At 43.4% G+C, this 23,493-nt stretch overlaps 1 protein-coding gene across 1 annotated transcript in view; it reads left to right on the plus strand.

Annotated features, from left to right (window-relative positions):
- Nucleotides 1–264: 264 nt before the first annotated feature.
- RAB14 (RAB14, member RAS oncogene family) overlaps nucleotides 265–23,493 on the plus strand; it is a 34,530-nt gene continuing 11,301 nt past the window's right edge. The window contains exons 1-2 of the mRNA XM_083597461.1: nucleotides 265–606; nucleotides 22,515–22,573. Coding sequence (XP_083453587.1) covers nucleotides 22,522–22,573 — 52 coding nt within the window. The 5' untranslated portion in view covers nucleotides 265–606; nucleotides 22,515–22,521. The remainder of the gene's footprint in view (nucleotides 607–22,514; nucleotides 22,574–23,493) is intronic.

Below are 23,493 nucleotides of genomic sequence, written 5' to 3' on the forward strand. Positions count from 1 at the left end.
TCTTCTCCCCCGGCTACTTCGATGATTGGTCCCTTTCCTGGTTATCACTGTCAACGGAACTCTTTTTTTTTTGTTTGTTTCTCATTTTTATTTTCTGGGTTGGCATCAGCCGCTCGCCTGTATTCTTTCCGCCTCCTCCCCTCCCCTGCTTGGAGTGAGGCGATTTTCTGCGTGTGTGTGTGTGGCCGGTTTTTTTGCGACAGGACGTTGCGGCTCTTCTTCTCACCGCCCCCCTCCCCTCCTCCCGCCTCCCTCCGTCAGTAGTGGGCGGGGAAACCCCGTGTAAGGGGTGGCCGCCATCTTGGACAGAGTGTGTTGTGCGAGCGGATTGAAAGGAGCAGAGGAGGGGCGGTGGCGAGTGGCAGTAACAGCAGCGAGGGACGAGTGGGGGTGGGGGAAAAAGAAAGAAAGGAGAGGAGCTCGCTGCGCGCGCGCAGACACAGGCCCCCACCTCCCCACCCACAATACCCAGAGCACGCGTAAGGCGGTGGTGGGGCCGGCGCCAGACCGAGTCTCGAACCCGGAACGAGAAGGGGAGGAGACCTCCCTTGTTGCTGCCGCCACAGCCGGAACCAAGCTGCCCAGTCACCAGTCCCTCGGACCCAGGTAGGTTTGTCGAGGCCTAGCCGGGTTTCAAGGCCTCGCGCGGGGTTGCCTGGCAACCGGAGGCGGGGTGGGGGGGCACTTGACCCCTCCCTCTCTTGGCTGGGTGGTGGTGAAGGGGGGCTTTTGAGGGAAGGGTCTGCGGTGAGTCTTGAGGGCGGCTAGGCCTCCTCCTCCTCCTTTGTATTGCGTGTTAGAGGCCTGGGGGTGCCCAGGCCTCCCCTTCCTGCTCACCGCTTTGCAGGTGGGCCCACCACACCCAGCTCCTGAGGAAAGGGGGAGGCCTCCGCCCGTGCAAAACCGCCGCTCACGTTTGCCTCCCTTGGAGATGTGCCCGTTTCCTCTCTCTTAACTTGGCGGGGCTGGATTGAAAGACTCCCACCCCGATCCCTTCCCGTTTCGCCCCCGCCCCTACCTGTGCATGTTTATTCGGGTGTTGCTCTTGCACAGGTGTTGCCCTCCCGGATAAGGTGGGCTGGATCCGGACTTGGTCCTGTTCAGAGCAAGCCCCACTATAATCCTGTGGGGCTTCAGCATCGTTGATTTCAATTGCCAGCTTGAGCTCGATGGGCCTGAGTCAGGGGGAGGATGTGAGGAAGAGCCCTGCTGGATGAGGCCAAGGGAGGCCTATGTAGCCCAGCCTCTCTTTCTCACAGGGGCTAAGGGGATGCTTCTGGGAAGGCTACAAGCAGGGTCCGAGTGCAACAGCCCTCATTCCTTCTTGTCACCCCCAGCAACTGGTGTTCAGAAGCGTACTTGCTCCCAAGAGTAGGGAAGGAGCATAGCCATTGATAATCCTACCTTTCATAAATGTGCCTAATCCTCTTTTAAAGCCAACTCAAGAGGCCACCACTACCTCTTGAGGTGAGAATTCCATAGTTCAGCTCTGGGCTGTGTGAAGAAATGATTTTGTTCTGCTCTGTCTGGGCTTTCCCAATATTTAAGTTCTAGTATTTTATGAGAGAGGGAGAAAGACTTCCTCTTTTATCCATTTTCTCCACATCAGCCTTTGTAAGTATTGAAGATGCATATCCCACTGGGCTCGATGAGCCTTGTCTCCCCACACCCCCATGAAAAAAAGTAAGGGTTGCAGCCTAACATGGCTACTCCCGGCTTTAATAGATGCTCCTCTGTGTGGTATTTGCTTCTTGCACTACACAGATTCTAAGTTGTTGAGCCCTGTGTCTCAAATATTGATAAGTGCCTTGTAGAGTGAATAATGCTGCTACTAGGGAGTGTGGTGCTCACTCCGGGTGTATTGGTGGATGGTCTTTATTCCCATGGAATCTAGGTGTATTGTTAAGTGTAACTGCCCTGCTAGAGGGTGGAATATGTTTGCGTGTAGCTAATATAGGCCTAATTTCTTGCAGGGGGCAAGGAGGAAAAAATATAGGGAAAGTGGGTGGCAGAGAGAGAGAGAGAGAGAAAGGAGTACCCCCACCAATCTTTTCTTTTTGATGTGGCCCATTTTGGCTCTGGGTTTACCAGTTGCCAGTGTACAGGCTCTTTTGATTACTTCTGAGCCCTTGACAGAAAAAAGGTTGTTCACCCATATATGGCAAACTTCTTCTTATTTGAACTCTTTATGTGGGTCTTGAGGTCAGCCCATCTCTAAGTCTAAGGGGATAATATGACACAAATCCAATAGATGTGTATCTGATTTGTATGCAGATTAATGATAGGTGCTTATTTCTATAACAATTTTGTTATATGCACCTGTAAGTGTCAGGGTGTGTCTGAGGCACATCACCATTTATGACCAGTCTGCTTGAAAAGGCATTGTGGAAAGGCCTGTTATGCAAATGCGTAAGACAGGCATTGCAGACATTGCATTCTATGTGAATGCGTGTGTGTTTCATGCATGATGTTTTAATACATGGTGATAGTCTCTGTGATAATGAGAAAAGCTTGTGTGCCTTTAATTTGCACATTTGTACAGTTATATGCACTGGGAATCTATTATGCAGGGGAACATCGTGCAAATTTTCCTTGTTTGTTATCTAAACACCGTGTGTGTCCATGCACACATGCACACAATTTATAGCTCTGTAAAAGTGCTCATTATGTGCTAGTATTATGCTGGCATACAACACAGTGAAGAATGAGCATTTTATCTGTGGCTTGAATAACAAATAGAAAATGTCTGAGATAGCGTAGTTGGGCTGCAGCCCTATACCCACTCACCTGGGAGTAAGCCCAAATGAACTTAATTGGAATAGATTTGCATAGAATTGAACTGTAAAATTTGGATCTGAACTTAAAAGGGTACCAAGTGGCAGTATGTGCATCATTTACTAGCGCTCTAATTTTCACAGTTTAGGTTGTGCAATCCTTACTATATAACTAACTGTAGTAGTACTTCCTCAGTAAGAGAAATAGCAGATTAAGTGCTTCTGTTTCTTAATGTGTAGGATGAACTGTGTGCATTCCTCCCTCTCTCATACTGTATGTAAACAATAGATCCTTAATGAGGGATAGGCTGTGCTTGTTTATACACTCACTTTTTCCTATGAGCATTCAGGGTGAATGTAAGTATGCCTTTAATATGTACACTTTAAGTTGAAATTGACATGGCAGTCAATTGCTAATAATGAAAAGGAATTATTATTTCATATTAGAGAGAGCAAAGTTTTGCTTTATGGCTTTGTATAGTTAGAAAAAGAGTTTAATGTTACAAGGGGAAATCCTGGAATATATTTTTCACTCTATCAGCAGGGTCTTTTGAACTCACCAAAAAGTTTGATTTATGGTTGCTAAGGCATCCGCATTTACCCTGCTTACATGCATTTTTTTCCCCTTCCACTGAAATGGCTGCTTTCTAATGAAATACTCAAAAGAAATCTCATTGAACTCAGATTCTAAGAACTCATGCTTATGTGAAATCCTTTGAGTTAGTTTCAGGAACTTCAACGGACACGAAAAAGAATCAAACGAGAATTGTCATCTGTGCATCCTAGATGTGTGTGCATCCTGGAGTGTGACTGCGTGTATGTGTGAGAATAGCTTCCCCCTGTATCTGCCTTTCCATGGGATATCTGCCTTAAACTCTGCATTTTGAGGAAACCTTGTCAGATTCAATTGCTGTGCCTCTATCTTGATGTCTGTGCTTAGAAATGGAAGTGACTGCATGTATTTTAATTTAGTTGGTAATGAGCGTCTTGATTTTCACACAACACTAAGCCATAGTTTATTAAACTCTGATTTATTAAACCATGGCTTAGCAATGGTCTGCCAATTAACTAGAATTTGAAGCCTTTATTTGTTATTGGCTTACAAACCTGGTGTTAGGTGTGAACAGCAGGATTTTTTTGCCCATTCCACACTAGATGCTCACCTAGCTAAAGGCATGAGGTAAGAGCAGTGGTAAGCCATGGTTTGTTCAATCATCTGTGGGACAACTCGTGGTTAACTTGTGTTATTAGCTAAGGCTTTAGTGAACCATGGCTTAGCATTATGTACAAACGTGGCCAGTGCTAGAGAGTTCATATTTTTTCCTATACTGATGTATGTGTTGTGGATTCATAACATTTAACATTCATAACATTTATTTGGATCATAAACTTTCTAAAAGGACAGTGGTAGTGTTACTACAGGCATACTTATGCAACGGCCATGCTTTTATACAGAGTTCTTATCTAAAACTGCTTTTTTAAGCACAATTGGGAATAAATTACATTGAGCCAGTGTTAGAAACTGAGATATGAAAGCTAGGAGCTAAATGGCACCTTAAACCTAGATTATGGGCGCAACAACAGAATGTCTAGGCATACTTTTTTTATAACAAGAATACAAAGCTAAAAATGAATGAGTGGCTAGAAGTGGGGAAGCAGAAAAGGTCCTCCTTTCCTTCCACTCTGCAGACAAACCCTGGATTCTCTCTGTACCCCCTTTCCTTCATATATCTTATATGAAGAGCCAGTGTGGTGTAGTGGTTAAGAGCGATGGACTCGTAATCTGGGGAACCGGGATTGCCTCTCTGCTCCTCCACATGCAGCTGCTGGGTGACCTTGGGCTAGTCACACTTCTTTGAAGTCTCTCAGCCCCACTCACCTCACAGAGTGTTTGTTGGGGGGAGGAAGGGAAAGGATAATGTTAGCCACTTTGAGACTCCTTCGGGTTGTGATAAAGCGGGATATCAAATCCAAACTCCTCTTCTTCTTCTTCTTCCTCCTCCTCCTCTTCTTCTTCTTCTTCTTCTTCTTCTTCTTCTTCTTCTTCTTTTTCTTCTTCCTCGCACCACAATTAAAGCATATTAAATGCCTATATAACTGATGGCAGAGACATCCACCTTGAGTGTCCAGTTCGCAAACCTAAGACTTAAGGGTCCTTCAATGATCCCACTCCAAAATGTGTTCTGATTTTAAGCATCACTGTTAAGAGTCTGAGGTAGATAACACTTTAACATTCACTACTTAAACCATCATAACTAACTGACTAGTATATTTCAAATTAAATGTTTTACTTGGGAGGAAGCCCCATTGAACTTGGTAGGGATTTACTTCTGAGTAACAGTGGCAATTTTAATCTGAAATCTTAGGCGCAGTACTGCACCCAGAACTCAGAAACTGCTCGTGTTCATGAAAGTCTCGTCGCAAAATGCGCCTGGAACAATGGGAGTTTCGAATGCTGCATTGAGCTTGGTAGGACTTGAATAAGAATAGAGCTGCAAGTTGATTTAAGAGTACAGTGGTACCTCGGGTTACATACGCTTCAGGTTACATACGCTTCAGGTTACAGACTCCGCTAACTCAGAAATAGTTCCTCGAATTAAGAACTTTGCTTCAGGATGAGAACAGAAATTGCGCAGCAGCAGCGCGGTGGCAGCGAGAGGCCCCATTAGCTAAAGTGCTTCAGGTTAAGAACAGACCTCCAGAACAAATTAAGTTCTTAACGCGAGGTATCACTGTACAGGGGAACATTATTTCAAGTAATACTTGCAGCTTGAAATTTCTGAAGTTACACATTGGCCACACCCTAAGCTGCAGTTTAATGTAAAAGTATGTATCGTCCTGTGCCACTTCCATCACACAGGTTGAAGGTTCATATGCTGGAATGCTCCTTCACGTGCACTTATTCTTTCTCCCTTTCCCAGTGAAAAATGTCAGGATGAACCCAGCTTTTCTCCCAACATGCTAGTTTCTACAAAAGGAATCTCCTCCTCCATCTAACTTATGATCCTCTCCTCTCCTCTCCCAAGGTGGTTTAATGCGGACACAGGTTTTACAGTCTCAAAGAGAACAGTGTCTGTGATGTGTGCACATGTTGCCAGAATCATATGCCAAACAGAATGCAACAGATGAATGTATTCTTTCCTGAGGTGTAAGTCAGTCAAAACATTCTTGCATGCTGTGGGAATCTTAATTCACTTTCCTTCAACAGCTCTGATTTGTGTATCATATATATTCAGAATATATACAGCTCCTTTCAACCACTTGTCAAAGATAGTAGGAGTTGCAATCCTACAAAGTCTTGAAGGGCTGCAGTTTACCTGTCTTATGTTCTGTTCTCCAGGAGTTAATGACTTCATTTGGATTTCATGGTAAACAGTGAAAGGGTTTGTGCGTTCTTGCTGCAGCTGGAGGGAGGAGCTTTCACTTACGTTTTTGATTAACCACAGTTTAGAGTCCAAACTCTAAACAGTGGTTAATCTTAACTGTGATTTGTTGGAACTACAAGCGAGTTTCATAAACAACGTTTTGGTGTTGGCTTGTTATAAATCATAGTTAAGCTGGTTGCATTTGGGAGACAAATGCTAAGCTGCGCTTAATTAAAATAAAATGGAAGTGAAAGCTTCCAGATTATTCATTGTAGCTGTGCTAGAGGGGGAAGTGCAGGAACCTAAGCTTGTTCCTGTTGCAATAATAATTATATCCTGACAACCTAAAGTAGCCAAAAATAAATAAATAAATGACATTGTGTATTTATTAGCAGCCATAAGGATACAGCACCAGGTAATAGTTAAAAATCACCTTAGGTCATGGATATGCTCCCCAAAATTCCTCAGTACAGTACAGTCACACCTCATGTTACATTTGCTTCATGTTACATTCTTTCAGGTTATGTCCCATGGCAACCTGAAAGTACCGGAAAGGGTTACTTCTGGGTTTCGCTGCTTGCGCACACGCACAAGGGCCAGATCGCACCACATACCTGCGCAGATACGGCGCTTCAGGTTGCGCTCTTTTCATCTTGCGAATGGGCCTCCAGAACGGATCCTGTTCACAACCAGATGTACTACTGTAATTATAACTGTCACGACTACAGTTTTTGCACATTGTTAGGCTGTGGTCATAGTAAAATCCCCTTGAATTCAGTGAGTTTCAGTCCTATTTGGTAAGGTAAGAATCCCCAATAGTGTTAACTGGGATCAAAAATTGGACATGTTTGAGGCCTTTGTTAACACATTCAGTCAGTATTTGCTTTGTTTAGCAGTATTTGTTAATGACTGACCTGGAAACAAAAGTATTGATTTAGCCTATTAACTGAGGGTGGCTCCTCTGAAGAGGGATAGTGTTAATGTTGGTAATTAAAGGATGACCACTATCTAGGATTGCTTTGTACTAATGTTTAAAAGACAATCTTATGTATGAAACAGAATAGAGGCCCTAAGATCAATTAATGCTGATGTTCCCAAATTGTGGCTTATGAGCTTCATTCAGGTGGTCTGTGAATGTTCATAGTGATTTTCAATTTTATTTTTATTGCTTCTGTTATTTCTTATATTGTATTTTTTGTGTTACAATTTAAATTCTGCGGAATTTCAGTTGTCATACAATAAAATGCAATATAAGAAATAAAAATCAACAAAAAACAATTGAAAATTATACAGCATCTAGCACAACACATTAAAATTGTTACAATGTACATAAAAAAAATCATTAAATGGTCTGCTAATACACTTGGCCATATTCAATAGGTCCATGGGGGAAACAAGTATGGGAGCTCCTGATTTAGTGCTTATGAATGCAACTCAGAAGTAAAAAGGTGTATGTATGGAACAGAAGATGCTTTTGAAGATTTTTCCTCTACCAAGTTATTCTGATAATCTTCAGAGTTGGTGTTTATTTGTCTTGCGAGTGACTGCTGCAAAAAGTTAACAAAACCAAGTGTCATATGATACTCCCAATACGGACTAGCCTCAGTTGGTGTCATTCATAAAGACAGCAGGCTGTCATGTGTAACAATAAAACACTGACTTCGCTGTGGTATAGTGCGCATGCTCTTCAGTGCAAAATTGATGAATTCAAATCAGGTGATGGAACAGGATCTTGTGCTTAATAGCTGAAGTTTGCTCTTGGGGAAATGTCTGAGTAGAAATTGAGGATGACATAAGATCAAACTTTGAAGTTGCTGGTTTATCATAGCTATATAGTGGTACCTTGGTTCTCAAATGCCTTGGTTCCCAAACACCAAAAACCCGGAAGTAAGTGTTCTGGTTTTTAAATGTTTTCCGGAAGTTGAATGTCCGATGCGGCTGTCGGCTATTGTTTCCCGGGGCGCCTGCACCACTCAGAAGTGTGCCTTGGTTTTCGAACATTTCGGAAGTTGAACAGACTTCCGGAACGAATTAAGTTTGGTTTGTTTTTGCTATTTATTTTGCATTTTTGTTTTTGAGGCTTTTTGGTTAATTTGTTTTTGTGACTGTGTGGAACCCTGTTCAGCTACTGATTAATTGATTATGTGACTGTCAAAATGAATAAAAGCTCCTCATCCAAACAATGCAGGTAAGGAAAAAAGTTAATTTTAATTTTTATCATCTGTAATACAGCCTTATTTATTTTATAATACAATACATTGATTATTGCTTTCATTTTATGGATCAACAGTCTCGTTAGATTGTAAAATTCATGTTAAATTGCTGTTTTAGGGGTTGTTTTTAAGAGTCTGGAACAGATTAATCCGTTTTGCATTACTTTCTATGGGAAAGTACGCCTTGTTTTTGGAACGGACTTCAGGAACGGATTAAGTTTGAGAACCAATGTACCAATGTAAGTGATCCAGCAGTTGTACATTCTAGTATTATGTCTATGAGAGGGTATCCCATTTTAAATGATTGCTTGTACCTGCTTCCAGCATTCAAAACTCCGAGGAAAAGGAGAACCTTTTTCTGCCCTCCCACTTCCAGCCACTCTGAACACTGGAAAAGAGACCCTCTTAAGAATATTAGGTGGGCTGACAGGGGAAGCATGGCTTTGTTTTTTGCAGCCTTCAAATGAGGACTAGACCATATGAAAAATGAATATAAGATTTTAGCTGCAGTTCATTCATTTTCAGCTTTGTATTCTTGTTATAAAAAGTATGTCTAGACATTCCATTGGTGTGCCCATAACCCAGGTTTAAGGTGCCATTTAGCTCCTAGCTTTCTAACACTGCTACTTCATTCTTTTTTCCTTGACAGTTTGCAGCAAAGGAGATACTGCATTCTCCTTGGAAAATTTTAAACTTATTTCAGCAATACATTATACTGGGAGGGGGAGAGCTTATCTAACTTACTCATAGATCTTTTAGTGCTGTAGCTCACATGAATGTGCTCCCCATGGTAACATTAGCGACAATTGAAGTTTGCCTGGGTTTCCCCTTCCACTCACAGTTGTGGCTAATTTTTTATGGGGGGGGGATGAAAGGGATGGCATGTTTAGGTGAGAGTGAAGACTTTGGTGGCTTCTTCCACCCAAATTGTACCCTTACCTCCCCCAAAAGGAGCCTTGATGGACCCCTACCCCAACCCCTTCTCCAGTAAAAGAATATACAGGTGGTATAGGGAAGGGTGGGGGGAAGATAGAGAAATAGAGGGAAGGGTAGGGTCACAGTGCTTTTTCTCTGCTCTAATCCTAACCATGCCTACTGGAGGTCCGTTCTTAACCTGAGGTACCACTCTAGCTAATGGGGCTTTCCACTGCCCCCGCGCGATTTCTGTTCTCATCCTGAAGCAAAGTTCTTAACCTGAGGTACTATTTATGGGTTAGCGGAGTCTGTAACCTGAAGCGTACTGTAACCTGAGGTACCACTGTATTCTCTTCTCCCCTGCCCCACCCCCAAAAGAGTCTTTTTAGCATACACAGCCTTCTGGTGTCTCTATAGGAGAACGTTGGGGGGTGGGCAGGTGTGGCATTTAATGCTTGTAGTACATCATAGCTGAGGAGTGATGGGTTGCATTTTGAGAGCTCCCCCCCAACTTGGATTCCAGATTATCCTCCATGTTCCCTCTCTTCCCATAATCAGTTTTCTATGGGGTGATCGACTTGATTTCTGTGGGGAGCTACTGGGGTGGCAGCTGCTTTTGAGCCTGCAATCATGTGATATTGACTAGTGTGTGTGTGTGTGTGAGAGAGAGAGAGAGAGAAGCCCCTTTTCCTTGATGCTGCTGGGTTAATGGGCCCCCACTCTGAATCTGGAATGCATAGTGGTTCTTCTTGCTGCTGCTTTGGTCCAGCAGCAGAGCATCTGCTTTGCATGCAAAAGGTCCAAGGTTCAATCCCCAGTGGCGTTTCCAGGTGGGGGCAGGGAAGGTCGCCTTCCTGAAACCCTGGAGAGCTGCTGCCAGCCTATGCAGACGATACTGGGATTGATTGATCGATCAGTGGTATGAACTCGGGCAGCTCCCTATGTTTCCTTTACATTAATTACATTTTCGCTGGCCCCTTTCAGTAAAAAACTAAGAAAATCACGGCTGGATCTGGCCAAAGGCCATCTAACATTTATGCAGGAGTTAAAGGGTTGGAGGCAGATGGGTTGAAATAGCTTTTTAAACCCTTGTTCAGTGGTCCCTCTAACCTCATATTTGAGCTGTGGGGAGGCAACAGAGTAACATTTGGGGGGCAGAATTAAGGGTGCTGCTCTGGCTCAGCATCTGTTGTGAGCTTTGTTGGTTGGGAGCTGCCTTCCCCTTGGAGGCTGTCTGCTCCCTGCCTAAGCTCAGTTAGTCTTGTGCTGCCCTGTGGCATGGAGTTCCAGAGGTGATCGCTGTGCCTAAAATTCCCTGTTGCACCTCATTGATTTCCACACTACTCCACAGACCACCTGATTTGATCAGCATCTCTGTCTGTCTGTCTGTCTGTCTGTCTGTCTGTCTTCCACGCTGCTGAGCAAATCACCTGGTCTGGTATCATGGCAGCAAAAAGAAAAGAAAAAAGGTGCATAGACATTTTGTTTTCTTGCCCTCAACATAGGTCTCAGGAGTCACATGACACCTAGCTTTCCTATCCCAGTTTCTAACACTGTCCCTATGGTCTCCGTGGCAACATGAGCCTTGAAACTAGCTGCCCAAGTGCTACATAACTAAATTTCCTTTCTTTGAGGGGAAACTACGGCAGAGATGGTAAAATCACAACATTGAGGTAACCTTAATTACCATTGTCCTGTGCTCCACTAGCATGTAGCACCACTCTTGCGTAGAATATAGGGCTGTATTGAGCATTGCTTCCATGTTGGCAAAAATCCTACCCATTCATTTTAACTACTTGTAAGTAGCTTATGCTGTTTCAGACCTGGTGGTGGTGGCTGCTCTGATGGAGGCCTTAATTATTTCTGAGTAGATGATTGGCGCTGATAAGCCAGCCTGGCACTGGCCAGCTGTTTAGAGCTGAACTTACATCAAACCCACCTAGTATGTGCTGGCTGGAGCTGATGGGAGTTGTAGTTCGAAATGTCTGAATGGTGTCTGGTTGGTGAAGGCTGTGATGAGCATAGGGATGAAAGCAGAAGCCCCTGATAAGCATTGTTCTTTCTCAGGCAGTCAGTGCTGTTGGTTTCACGGGATAGATTGGGAGAGGATTTGTCTAAAGAAAAGTCAAAAGTGCTATTGGCTGCTCATAAAATCATGTTTAGTGTAGCATTTAAACTAAATACGAGAGCTGGACGATACCTGCTTTCCAGCATTGTAATAGATCGCCAGCTAAACTTTGTGATATGGTGGTATATTATGATGTTGGAAAGGAGGTGGGGAGGAAGAAGGCAGTTGCTGTTCATGGAGATAATTAGCATCACTGTGTGCATCATCTTCTTCCTGGCAAGGGCAGGTGGGTGGTACTGCCCAAGGCAGTGCGCATCAGCTGAGGCACCACATGCCATGGCAGTGTGAAGCCGCCAGCCTCCCTGGAACTGCTAGCTGTGGCTTGCCCTGACAATATCCTCTTGCTGTACAAGTGGTGGCTACTGGAAGCCACCATTCTGCATGGCATGAGAAGGAATGGAGGGAGTAGGCAGCTTGCTACCACTCATACAGCCAGAGAAATAAATGAAGGGGCTGGCTGGCAGGAAAGCGCCACTCCCGAGGCTGGTGGCAGGGCTGCAAAGGGAGGGTTGGAGGGAGTGGGTGAGCATCATGCACCCTGATTGAAGTGCACTATGCTGGCTGCGAGCATGCCCAGGGATTCATGATACTTTGCCTGGTTGGAAATTCTGAAATTGCTCTTGCGAGTTTAACTTCAAGGCGGTTTCAAGCAATGTATCAATACATCACCCAGATCTACTAGATATTGCTGAAAAGTGCACCACATCATTCAGACATCATTCCTCTAATTACAGCTCCTGCTATTCTTGGTAGTGGATGCACCAAGTATTACTAGCATGTAATCACTAGCATTGAAGTGAAGCATAGACCTGGAGATGTAGACTATGGAAGAGCAATAGTAGAAACACGACTGAACTATTCTGGGGGAGTTTGGGACAGAATACTTGCAGACTCAAAAGTGATTCAGAAATAAGAGCCCAAGTTTAGTGTATTGTTTTAAAGCACCTTTTTGTCCAAGGATTTCTAAATGCTTTTTAAGCTGAACACAATTGTGCTTCACAGTAGGATTGTAAGAAGCCCTCTTTATGGAATTCATTCAGGTCTAATTAAAAATCCTGTTTTCAGGTTTGAACACAGCTATTGTTTCTGCTGCAGGTATCAAACTGAGTTTCACTTGGAGCTAGTGCTCTCCAGCAGAGAGAAACTGAATAAAACATGGGGATCTAGAAACCAGAAGTAGGGAAGGGGGAAGGGCAGCAAACTGGAGATGTTCTGGTCAGCTTTCTTACTTCCGTTACCCATACTTTACTCTCTTAATTTCTAAAAATGAATGTTATGTGAAGGGACTGGGAAAAGATGAGCTATGTGTATGGGAGCATATTGTGAGGTAGATATTAATTTGTTCTGAGTTCCTATTTCCCTGGGCTGATGTAGCACCATGGCTTGAGAGCATGAGATAGAAGATAGGAAGTTCCCAGACCAGCCATAAACTCAGCAGGTGGCCTTAGGCAAGGCTGTCTCTTACTCTGTTGGAGGGATAGGGGAATAATAGTTGTAAGGAATCCTCAGAGAATGCAGAAAGTGGTATGTGGAGGGTGATTAGGCACCTCAAGATCCTCTGCAGAAAGGAATATGCTAGGAAATGTAGCCTAAATGTTGGATCAGCCATCCAGTCCCAGCAGAAGTGGAGAAGCAGTCATTAGTGCATGCAAAAAAAAGAGGAATGGAATTTTGCTGCGTGGAGTCTGCACTGACTGTACTAGAGAAATGTGCATCCATGTCATCTCAGTTTTGCCTTTTTTTTTTAAATAAAGATTCTTTCTAAAAAGTGCCTAGCTTGACCATCCTATCAGTGTCAGAAAGCTGGGCCAGAACAAGGTTACCAGTGGTCCAGAGGAAGACTTTTGCGTTCTGTTGGACACAGAACGTAGTATAGTACTAGTTCTACCTTTGACCCCCCCCCCCACAGGGGAGATGAGCTTATGACCAAGCATTGTTATTTGTTCTTCCCTGTGAAATAGTAGCAGTAGCATAAAATAGATATATGCAAATTGGACTATTTCTGCTAAGCTAAATACTTTTTGTGTGTGTGTGGCACAGCACTTAAACTCCCTTGGGCACGCTGCATAGCTGGTCAGCATCTAATCCCTGGTGTCAACATATTCTTTAGCAGGCTTATCTGATCCTAAATCTCTGAAGTGCCTTATTAAGGTGGCAGATTTGCTTATGTTCTAAAATAGGTATTTCATTTTATGTTGTCATAAAATGGGATTGTATATTTTGAGGGTAGCTCAGTTGGCCCAAGAGTGGAGTGTAGCTATTTGCATACAAAGCACCCACTACAGTTTAAATACTTAGTGGACTTGGTCTTGTTTTCAAACAACCTTAACTTAGTATTCAGTATGGTAATCCTAGCCCTGGGGCAATGTTTTGTTAATTCAACATTATACAAAAACTGACTTAACTTTGTATACGATAGATAGTATATTTTATATGCATTTCAGCCAAAGGTCCACATTCCCTTCTGGGCAACTTTCCAGAGGCCAGATGTCAGTGGCGGGTGGGGCCAGAGGTAGAGGTGGGCAGAGCAACAAATGTAAATTTTACTTTTGTACAGAAGGCTAGTTCACATTGTCACTCCCTCTCTATCCTTCATTCAGGCAAGGAAAAGGCCTGATCAGAGTTCAGGGACACACTCCACCGGGGCAAAAATACTCAAGGAGAGTGCAGCAAACGGAGCAGTGAGGGATGTTGTCTTGGGAAAGTGGGTATGGCTGGGAGGGAGTGTGGCCAGGTAGAGAGACTAGATCCAGGGGTGGCCAACTCCCAAGAGACTGCGATCTACTCACAGAGTTAAAAACTGGCAGTGATCTACCCAATTTTTTTGGGTTGGGTCAAAGTTGCTGAGTTTTTTCAGGGAGGAGGTAAAATTTTGAGCTTTTTTTAGGGGAGCCACAGTTGTTCAGCTTCTTTGCGGGGAGCCAGTGATCTACCACAGACGTCCAGTGATCTACCAGTAGATCACAATCTACTTGTTGGACATGCCTGGACTAGAGGACTGCATTTAACAACAACAACAACAACAACAACAACAACAACAACAACAACAACAACAACAACAACAACAACAACATTGTTATTTATACCCTGCCCATCTGGCTGGGTTTCCCCAACCACACTGGGCGACTTCCAGCAAAATATTAAAATATTAAAATACAATAATTCATCAAATATTAAAAGCTTCCCTAAACAGGGCTGCCTTCCGATGTCTTCTGAAAGTCAGATAATTGTTTATTTGTTTGACATCTGATGGGAGGGTGTTCCACAGGGCAGGCGCCACTACCGAGAAGGCCCTCTGCCTGGTTCCCTGTAACTTTGCTTCTCGCAGTGAGGGACCCGCCAAAAGCCCCTCGGCGCTGGACCTCAGTGTCCGTACAGAACAATGGGGGTGGACCTGAGGTTCCTCATCCCTGACTTGGCGGCTTTGAGATGGCAAGTATCTAAACATTCAAAATTATTTTTAACATGTTAAGGAACTGCTAATGGCTACTATTGAACATATATATTGAAGCATTTGAAGGGTAAAAAATTGTGCACCATAGTATCAATGGGCATGGTTCTTTAGAGCAGTTTAAGCAAAAAACGTTTCTGCCCTGTTTCTGGCAGTTAACCAGAAGGTTGGTGGTTCAAGCCTAGGCAGGGGCACCTGGGCAGGATTCCTGCATTGCAGGAGGTTGGACAAGATGAACCTTGGGATCCCTTTCATGTCGGAAAACTGTCTGGATACAGGCTGCACTTGCAAGCTCTGGGTGGCTTTTCAGAGACAGAGAGGCAGCAGGAGACCTGAATGAATCCTTGCAGTATATATAGGTAGGTTGCATTGCAGGATAGACTTGCATTGAAAGGTTTGCACTTTTTCTAGGCAAAAGGCACCTTGGAAAACATCTGTTCTTCCAGAGGTTTGGAATCTGGCTGTCCTATCCTAGCCTTAATTCTAAACACTTTGCATTTGTCATAGTCATAGCAATTAGTCACTAACTTGTGCAGCCTTTATTAAGTCCTTTATTAAATATTGGGTAAATGCTCTTGATGCTCAAGCATGGTTTCAGTTTCACGGTCTTGAATGAAAGTCTTTCAGAATACTTCTCACAGGGAAAGTTGGTAGTAAAAATAGTGGAATTGAGTCTTGAAAATATAACCCATGCTTTCATCAGTTCACCTCTTAGGTTTTCTGAATTCTCTTCCTGGTCTGCTCTGCTACTGTTTTACCAGGAGGCCTGGCAGGTAGGTGCAGTTGGAAAGTCTGCAGTATCTGGGTGTGTTCACTGTGGGAAAAGCTCTCATGACATTGTGTGCTGGAGGAAGAACGAGTTAACAAAGCTGAAGTAGCTTTTTGAAATAAAGGTGTTGGTGAATATGGTAACTTCTGCAAGGAATCTGGTGGAAGAAGTGCTGTAAGCTTTAAAATATCACTGTTTGAGCTCTCTATGGACTAGTATTTCCTTGCTCATTATAAGATAGGATTTTTGAATACATTGAAGATGGGGAGATAGGATGCACTATAAACTTAAACTCCACTGTCCCTGGGCAGGATAATTCCTGTTCTTCACCTGCCTTCTCTGATTTCACTCATTGGCTAAAATCACTGACAAGCGGGAACAGCCAGGCTGGCTCATTTCACAGAAATTTATTAGAAGGATGCCTGCACATTTTGTTTTATAACTTTCTAAGGGGGTTAGGTGCTTTTTTTTTTTAATGAAAGCTCCAAGCCTGGAGCCCCCAACAAAGGTCTTCATGGGCACCAGGTTGGCAACCCCAGTTTTAAGTGGAGATGCTGCCAGAGATTGAACATGGGACCTTCTGAACTGCACTCCCAATCCTTCTGCCCGTTGACCCTCCCATGAGCTTCTTCCCCAGTTCCCCTGAGCTCTGCTGCTCCATTCTTTGCCCCTTGCCTGTTCTGTTGCCCTCCATCATATCCAGGCATAATATAGCCTGGATGGCTCAGTTGGTTAGAGTGTGGCGCTGACAACACCAAGGTTGCAGGTTCGATCCCCATATGGGACAGCTGCATATTCCTACATTGGTGCATATTCCTGCATTGCAGGGGACTGGACTAGATGATCCTCAGGGTACCTTCCAGCTCTACAATTCTATGATTCTATGAAACAATGGAAGCATTACCATGGGAAAAAAGCTTTCATGCATTTGGCTTGTGTCATAATTAATAAATTTGAATCAAAGCTGTGGAGAATCTTAGCTTCCCACTTAACTCTGTGGGTGAGAAGTGCTTTTCTACAACTTGGAGATGTCTTGTAGATGATGTGAAGAAAGTAGACAATAGCTTACTTTTGGAATTATCTCTAGCAGTTGCTTTTCCTCACATTACTTGTCCCAACATGGGATGTCCTCTTATTTGGCAAGCAAATCTGTAAAAATAGAAAGTACTCAATTTTCCCTCCTACTCAGCTAGATAAAGGAATTTGTTCCAGCTACCTTCCAGAAACCTCGTACTTCTGGGTCAGTGCCTGGGTGGGAGACTGCCTGGGAACTCTGCTCCTTTAAGCTCCACAGTGGATAGACAGTAAGCTTAGAAACACAATAAGTATAGTTGTGGCCTAAAATATGTATTTATTTCATAATACTTGTATATTGCTTGATTGCAATGAAACCTCAAAGCACTTTATAAAATAAATAGGTAAATAAACCCAACTTTGATGTAGCATCCCCACATGGTCACCTGAGTCATGCTGTATTCATACAGGTGACTAGGTCAGTGGCCGTTGAAAGCTTACACTTGTTAAATATTTGTGGTGCTCTGAATTATTGTTGGAGCAGGCCTAGGGAGAAATCTTAGGCATTTGGAAGCTCGGCGCAGACTCCTAGAGGCTAGGTATCTTTACCAGTTCTGCGTATGCTATATCAATAAGGAATGAAAGCATAAGGTGACCTGTTGTATAACCCTGTGCTAATCACATGCGTTTAAAGTTCAACCCTTAGATTTCATTAGAATGTAGTTTCAACTATGCCTTTGATTTGCACTCTTGGTCCAAAACCTCAATATTTGTATTGGGTCTAGTGTTAGCATACATTGTTAGAGTAGCCCCTCTCAAATTAATCAAGAAGACTGACTCAAGTCCATTAATTTCAATAGGTCTCCTCTACATAGAACTTAGTTGGATGCCACCCATTTGAGTCCTTGTATTTTATAAAATAGAACTGTATATTCTCCTTCCCAAGATGACACAAAGCAACACCCAACAAATACTTAGCTTGAAGGCTTGCAACAATGGCTGTAGCTAGCCAAGGGAAACATGATTGGCAAAGATAATTAAGGCAACAAAGGAAATCTGATGGCTTTTGCTGGAGTTATGGACAGGGAGGATGCAGCCCTGTGGAGCATCTCAAGTTCCTGAGCTTTAAGTGGCCCAGGAGAGAAGCAGCCTGGAGAAACGGGTGATCCACACTTACACACAAACATTAAATATTACCACAAACTGCATGCACTATCTGCCTTCTTAGATTCGTAGTGGGGAAAAGTAAATGGCAATTATGGGGTTTGCCTCTGTTCACACCAATGTACAGTGGTACCTCGGGTTACATACGCTTCAGCTTACATACGCTTCAGGTTACAGACTCCGCTAACCCAGAAATAGTACCTCGGGTTAAGAACTTTGCTTCAGGATGAGAACAGAAATCACATGTTGTCGGCGCAGCGGCAGCAGGAGGTCCCATTAGCTAAAGTGGTGCTTCAGGTTAAGAACAGTTTCAGGTTAAGTACGGACCTCTGGAATGAATTAAGTTCTTAACCCGAGGTACCACTGTACAGGTATGCGGATCTCCTTATTAGTTAATGAACTGTTGCTATTTGTGAGTCACTGAAGGTGGGATGCAGTTTGATGTTTCTCTTCAATCAGTATCAAGGCTATAGAGATGGCTGGTTGAACTTGTGCTTCTCTAGCAATGAGGCTGTCTTTTTAGGGATCTGCAATGGTTTTCATTTGAAAACTATGGTGTGGACTTCCTAAAATGTAAGAAGAGGCCACCAACAATTTCCCAGGCATTCCTGGTTGGCTCTTTTAAGCTACCAAACACCAAGACACACACCCCTGCTTCCCAAGAGCAGCTATTGTGATCTGATTTCATTACAGAATAGATGTGAGATTTGCCAGCTGTTCTGGTACCCTGCATGAGTTGTGTAGCTTCACTCTTCACTCTTGGTAGAAGCACAGTTAGACCTGCAATTATAAATAAGTGCAGTATAAAATGGGCAGTAAAATTCCTTGTATAGGAAGAATCTCACTTAGGAAGTCTTAAATGTGGCTTGGTTTTTATTTTCTACCTCTCCTGGATTTCAGATCATCTATTTAAGCAATGATGTATGTGGGGTACATTGATGTTTCAGAAGCACCAGCATTTCTCTTCTTGCTCACTACATGCATTCTGTAAAAAAAAGATTACATTAAATTTCACAGGGTGGCTGGTCATGGGGCAAATCTGTTTTACACTGAAGTGTCATTTCAGGCTGAAGAGAATGTTCAAGAGTGGAGTGCAAAGATGTGCCTGGCAACTCTGTTCACTGTATTAAGATGACCACTTTTGATTAGAATTGTTTGATTCAAATTGTAGAGCCTACTTTACAAAGCTCTTGATTCTTTGTGGAAATAGTTCCCTCATCCATCTGTATGTGAGGGACAAGTGAGTAGTAGTACTTAGTTGGATACAACTCCTTGGTTGCTACACTGGGATAGTCTAGTTAGTCCTGAAAATCTACTATGGCTTTTTGAAGGAATCCTTAAATATAAATTTTGTACAGAGAGGCTATTTGTAGCTAAGTAGATAAATAAATTCAGTTTACAAAAAAGAACCAGTTAGAAAGAGCATCCAGTAAGCTCTCTGATTCAAGTAACCTCTCTGTGGGTGTTTAAAATAATGAATTCTCAGGTGTTCCTTTCCTCTCTATAAGGAGACTAGGGAATACTTCAATGAAGAGAAGTTTGTAATAGGCTAAGCAAAGCCAGAAGATGTTCAGCCACCCATGAGTAAAAGGTATGTTAGGGGCAGCTATGTTAGGTCTGTAGCTGTCTTGGTAGTGAAGCTGTGTGACTCTGTTAGCAGTCTAAAAAAGTCTATAGGCAGCTATTATACTTTTAGTTGGCTACTGTTAAGGGATATAGTGCCTTGTAAAATAGCTGTTTATTTGGTTGCCTGTGGTGTTAAAAGTTGCTTCCATGTGGCTGGACTGTGAGAAGCTTTTGAAAAAGTTGATCTCTCATGTAGTTTATAAGTGCCTACCGTAGAGATATTTAGATGGTCAAGCTAGTAAATGTTATGGATTATTTGCAAGGCTGCTACAGTTGACACAGGCCAAATACTAAATGTGCAGAGTAGAATCTAGACTGGAGTAAAATGTAGAGTGCAGCATCTATGCTGTGGATCAACTCTTTTAAAAATAATGTGCAGAACAGTGCAGAACACCTTTTGTTTGGAAAGAACAGTGGTGGTGGAAGTCTGTGCCATCACTGTGGTTGACCTGAGGTTTGCTTCTTGGAAATGGAAGATGGAGCAGTGGTGACAGAGAAAATGTCTACCATTTTGTCTGCAAAATATCATTCCAGCTTGGATGTGACTGTTCATCCTGTCTCTGATAGGCAGATGCTAGCAGGCTGTGGTGAGTGACTGCTCATGTCCTTGTTACCTTCTGTGCCGCCTGGGTCTTCAAAGCGTTGAGTGCTATAGTATTGCTGGGGCTGTTACTGATTGTTCAGAAGCTTTAACTGTTCAGAATAAAGAAGTGTTGCACTGTTAGTGTTTTTTCCCCAAAGGGGTTACCTCACAACTGTGGATCCCAAGTGTCCCTTGCAACTTTGGGTTTTGCAAGAAGTTAATATGCCTGGCGGTGCCTGGCGTGCTCTGGTCCATGGGATCACGAAGAGTCGGACACGACTAAATGACTAAACAACAACAACAATATGCTCCCCATCACTACCACTTGCGGATTATTTGTGCTGGATTTGAGCAGGGATGGGGAACCTGGGATGCTATAGATGTTGTTGGACTTCATGTTCCATCAACCCCACACTGCATTGACAGTGGTCAGGAATGATGGGACTTTTATAGTCCAATGACATCTGGATGGCCAAAATTCCCCCATTCCTCTAATTGTGATAACATTTATGGAAGGCTATGAGTATGGTAATCAGAGAAAAATATTTCAGCATTTTAGGAGTAAAAATGACTTTTAAGTTCAAACTCTTGTAGTCTGTGTTTGAAACTTTATCTAGGAACATATGTGAGCGGAACTGGATTCGGTTACCTTGAGATTTTGTAGTTCTTTACCTTAAGTCTGCTGCACTATTAAACATATACAGTGGTACCTCGGGTTACATATGCTTCATGTTACAGACGCCGCTAACTCAGAAATAGTACCTCGGGTTAAGAACTTTGCTTCAGGATGAGAACAGAAATTGTGCTCCGGCGGTGCAGCGGCAGCTGGAGGCCCCATTAACTAAAGTGGTGCTTCAGGTTAAGAACAGTTTAAGGTTAAGAACAGACCTTCGGAACAAATTAAGTACTTAACCCGAGGTACCACTGTAATTTGGGAATTGGTGGTAATGGCTTAGTGCAGTGGTTCCCAATTAGGGGTCCGGGGACCCCTGGTGGTCTGCGGAATACATCCAAGGGGTCCGCGGCCATATCCCTTGCCTCTCCCCCAACTAATTTTTTTGTCATTTTTTGCATGGTAATATCACAAATTTTATGGTCTGTTTTACCACTGTGTGATTTTGCAATATATTGACCAAAATGTTTTGAAATCACACCACAGTAGTGATTTTGATCTGGCAATACACAGCAATATATTGCTTCTTGCACAAGGGAGAGCAGAGCAACTGATTTCAAGGCACTGCCCATATTACACGAGGATCTCGGCCGATAACGCTGCTGATCTGAGCTGCCTTCCCCCACGCTGAGGGAAAACAGGGCAGCTGATCACAGAGATGCAGTGTGGGGGATCTGTGGAGTCCGTGGTTCCAGGCACAATGTTGAGAGGGAGCGCAAACAGGCACCCCACTGCAGGCTCCTTCATCAGAGCCTGGCTCTGTGGCAAAAGTCGTTGTGCCTTGCCCAGGACTGGTATGAGGAGCAGACTGCGATGTTGGCTTTACTCAATGGTATATCGCTGCTGAAACTGCTGCTGCTCCTGAGTCCCTCTGCTAGCAGCATCCGCTGGAGGGAGCCCAAAGTTCCTTCCTCCAGGAGGCGCTGCTAGCAGAGGGACTTAGGAGCAGCAGCGGTTTTACCAGCAATAGATCGCTGAGTGAACCCGCCATCCCACTCATATGATGGAGAGGGTGAAACAAAGCTGTATTGGTGAGGCACCAATACAGCTTGTTCCTCCCTCTGCATCTTTAAACTGCTAGACTGAGGAATGTTCAGCTGCCCTTGTCTCAGTCACGCATTTAAGGAGCCCCCAGCCCGCCCGCAAGTTGGCAGCTCTGTGAAACTGCTCAGCTGAGGGGAGCACAGTTGCCGTTCTCTGCAGTGAGCAGTTAAAGGAGCCCTGAAGCTCCAGGGCTGTCTCAGCTGGGGGGGGCATTCCCTCCCCCCCCCCCGGCTGAGCAGCGCAAACAAGCTGCATTGTTCCAGACCATGAGCCTGGGTGAAACTGCCTCAGCTCTTGAGGTGAGAGCTGAGGAAGTTTCACCCAATGTCTTGCAGGTAGAGGCTAATGCATATTGTTTTTTCAGCGTTGTGGTGCCAAACTGTGATGTTTGGCTGGCGTTACACCACAATGTTGAAAAGCTGCTATTCCCGAGCCCTACCACCCGATCCCCATGACTTCTCCTTCTCTCATCCCTGTGCCTGATCTCCAATTTCAGACATTGTGATATTTCGGAATATTGTGATGTTATCTGCTGATATATAATGATAATGAAAACCAGACATTGCTTGGCCCTAGTCTGTTTTTTAGTATTCCTAAAATCTTTTTCTTATTAGGGGCTACCCCACATTTTGTTCAAAACACTGCTTTGCAGAGGTAACTACCATAGAGTTATCAAAATCTTCAAAAGTAGATTGTCTGTGGCTTGACTTTTGAAAAATAGGGGGTCCTCAGTAATTAGCTAATTGGGAACCACTGGTGTAGTGTGTGATAACATCCTCTCTCTTTTTTTTCTAGTGCCACCATGGCAACCGCACCTTACAACTATTCCTACATCTTTAAGTACATCATTATTGGTAAGTATAAATATAAACCAGGTCTTTGTATGTATCATTTGTTTTACTTGGTGGGTAAGTTTTTGTTAGAGGGTTGAACTGCTGTTAGCATGCTTTGGTGTTCTGATAGGCCAGTAATCTCTATGTACTTCCTTTCCAAAAGAGCAGCTAAGGAGGCAGTATGAAAAGAAGTGCTATATCTGTTTAGAACTACAGATAAGAAAACTGTAGTTTGCAACCTTTGCTTAAAAATGGAAGCAGCTCAGTCTTCTTTTGTTGCTTTAAAAATTGTCCCCCTTGCATGAATTTTGTATTTTTTACTTTGAAATATCTGTTGTAATACTTAGTGGATTGTTGAAATTTTTATTACCTTTGTATTTCCTTTAAAAATTGTTTTGAATTGTTGATTTGCTCTTGGTATCACTGTCTTGCTGATTGAAGGAAGAACGAAGTCTCAGCTTCACGGGGTGGGTGGTGGAAATCAAAGGATAGTCCTTGTGAAACAAAGCATTTGTGAAGAAAATTTCCAACCCGCATTGGATTCCAGGAGAAGAAACAACGATAATACATATATTGCTATTATTGATTTGATTTCTCACTGATCCTTCACCATCAGGGCGGGTTACAACAATGTAAAAATAGATTATTACAATTGGTTAAAACAATTTCGAATTAGAAAAATAGGACAAGTCCTAAAAATATCTCTGATGTCAAACGCCAAGGTAAAGACATCTGCCAGCATATGGCAGAAGCTGTATCATGATGGTGCTGGATGTGCTTTTACTTGGAGGGAATTCCTCAATTTAGGGACAGTCACAGAAAAAGCCTGCCATGGGCCACTACTCCCCACACTTTCTGAGGGTGGTAGAGCTACCAAGAAGGCCCTCTCTGCCTGGCTTAACACCCAAGAGGATCTAGAGGAAAGGGGTTGGTCTTTCAGG

Source organism: Podarcis filfolensis, assembly GCF_964270895.1.
Source record: "Podarcis filfolensis genome assembly, chromosome: Z".
NCBI lineage: Eukaryota > Metazoa > Chordata > Lepidosauria > Squamata > Lacertidae > Podarcis > Podarcis filfolensis.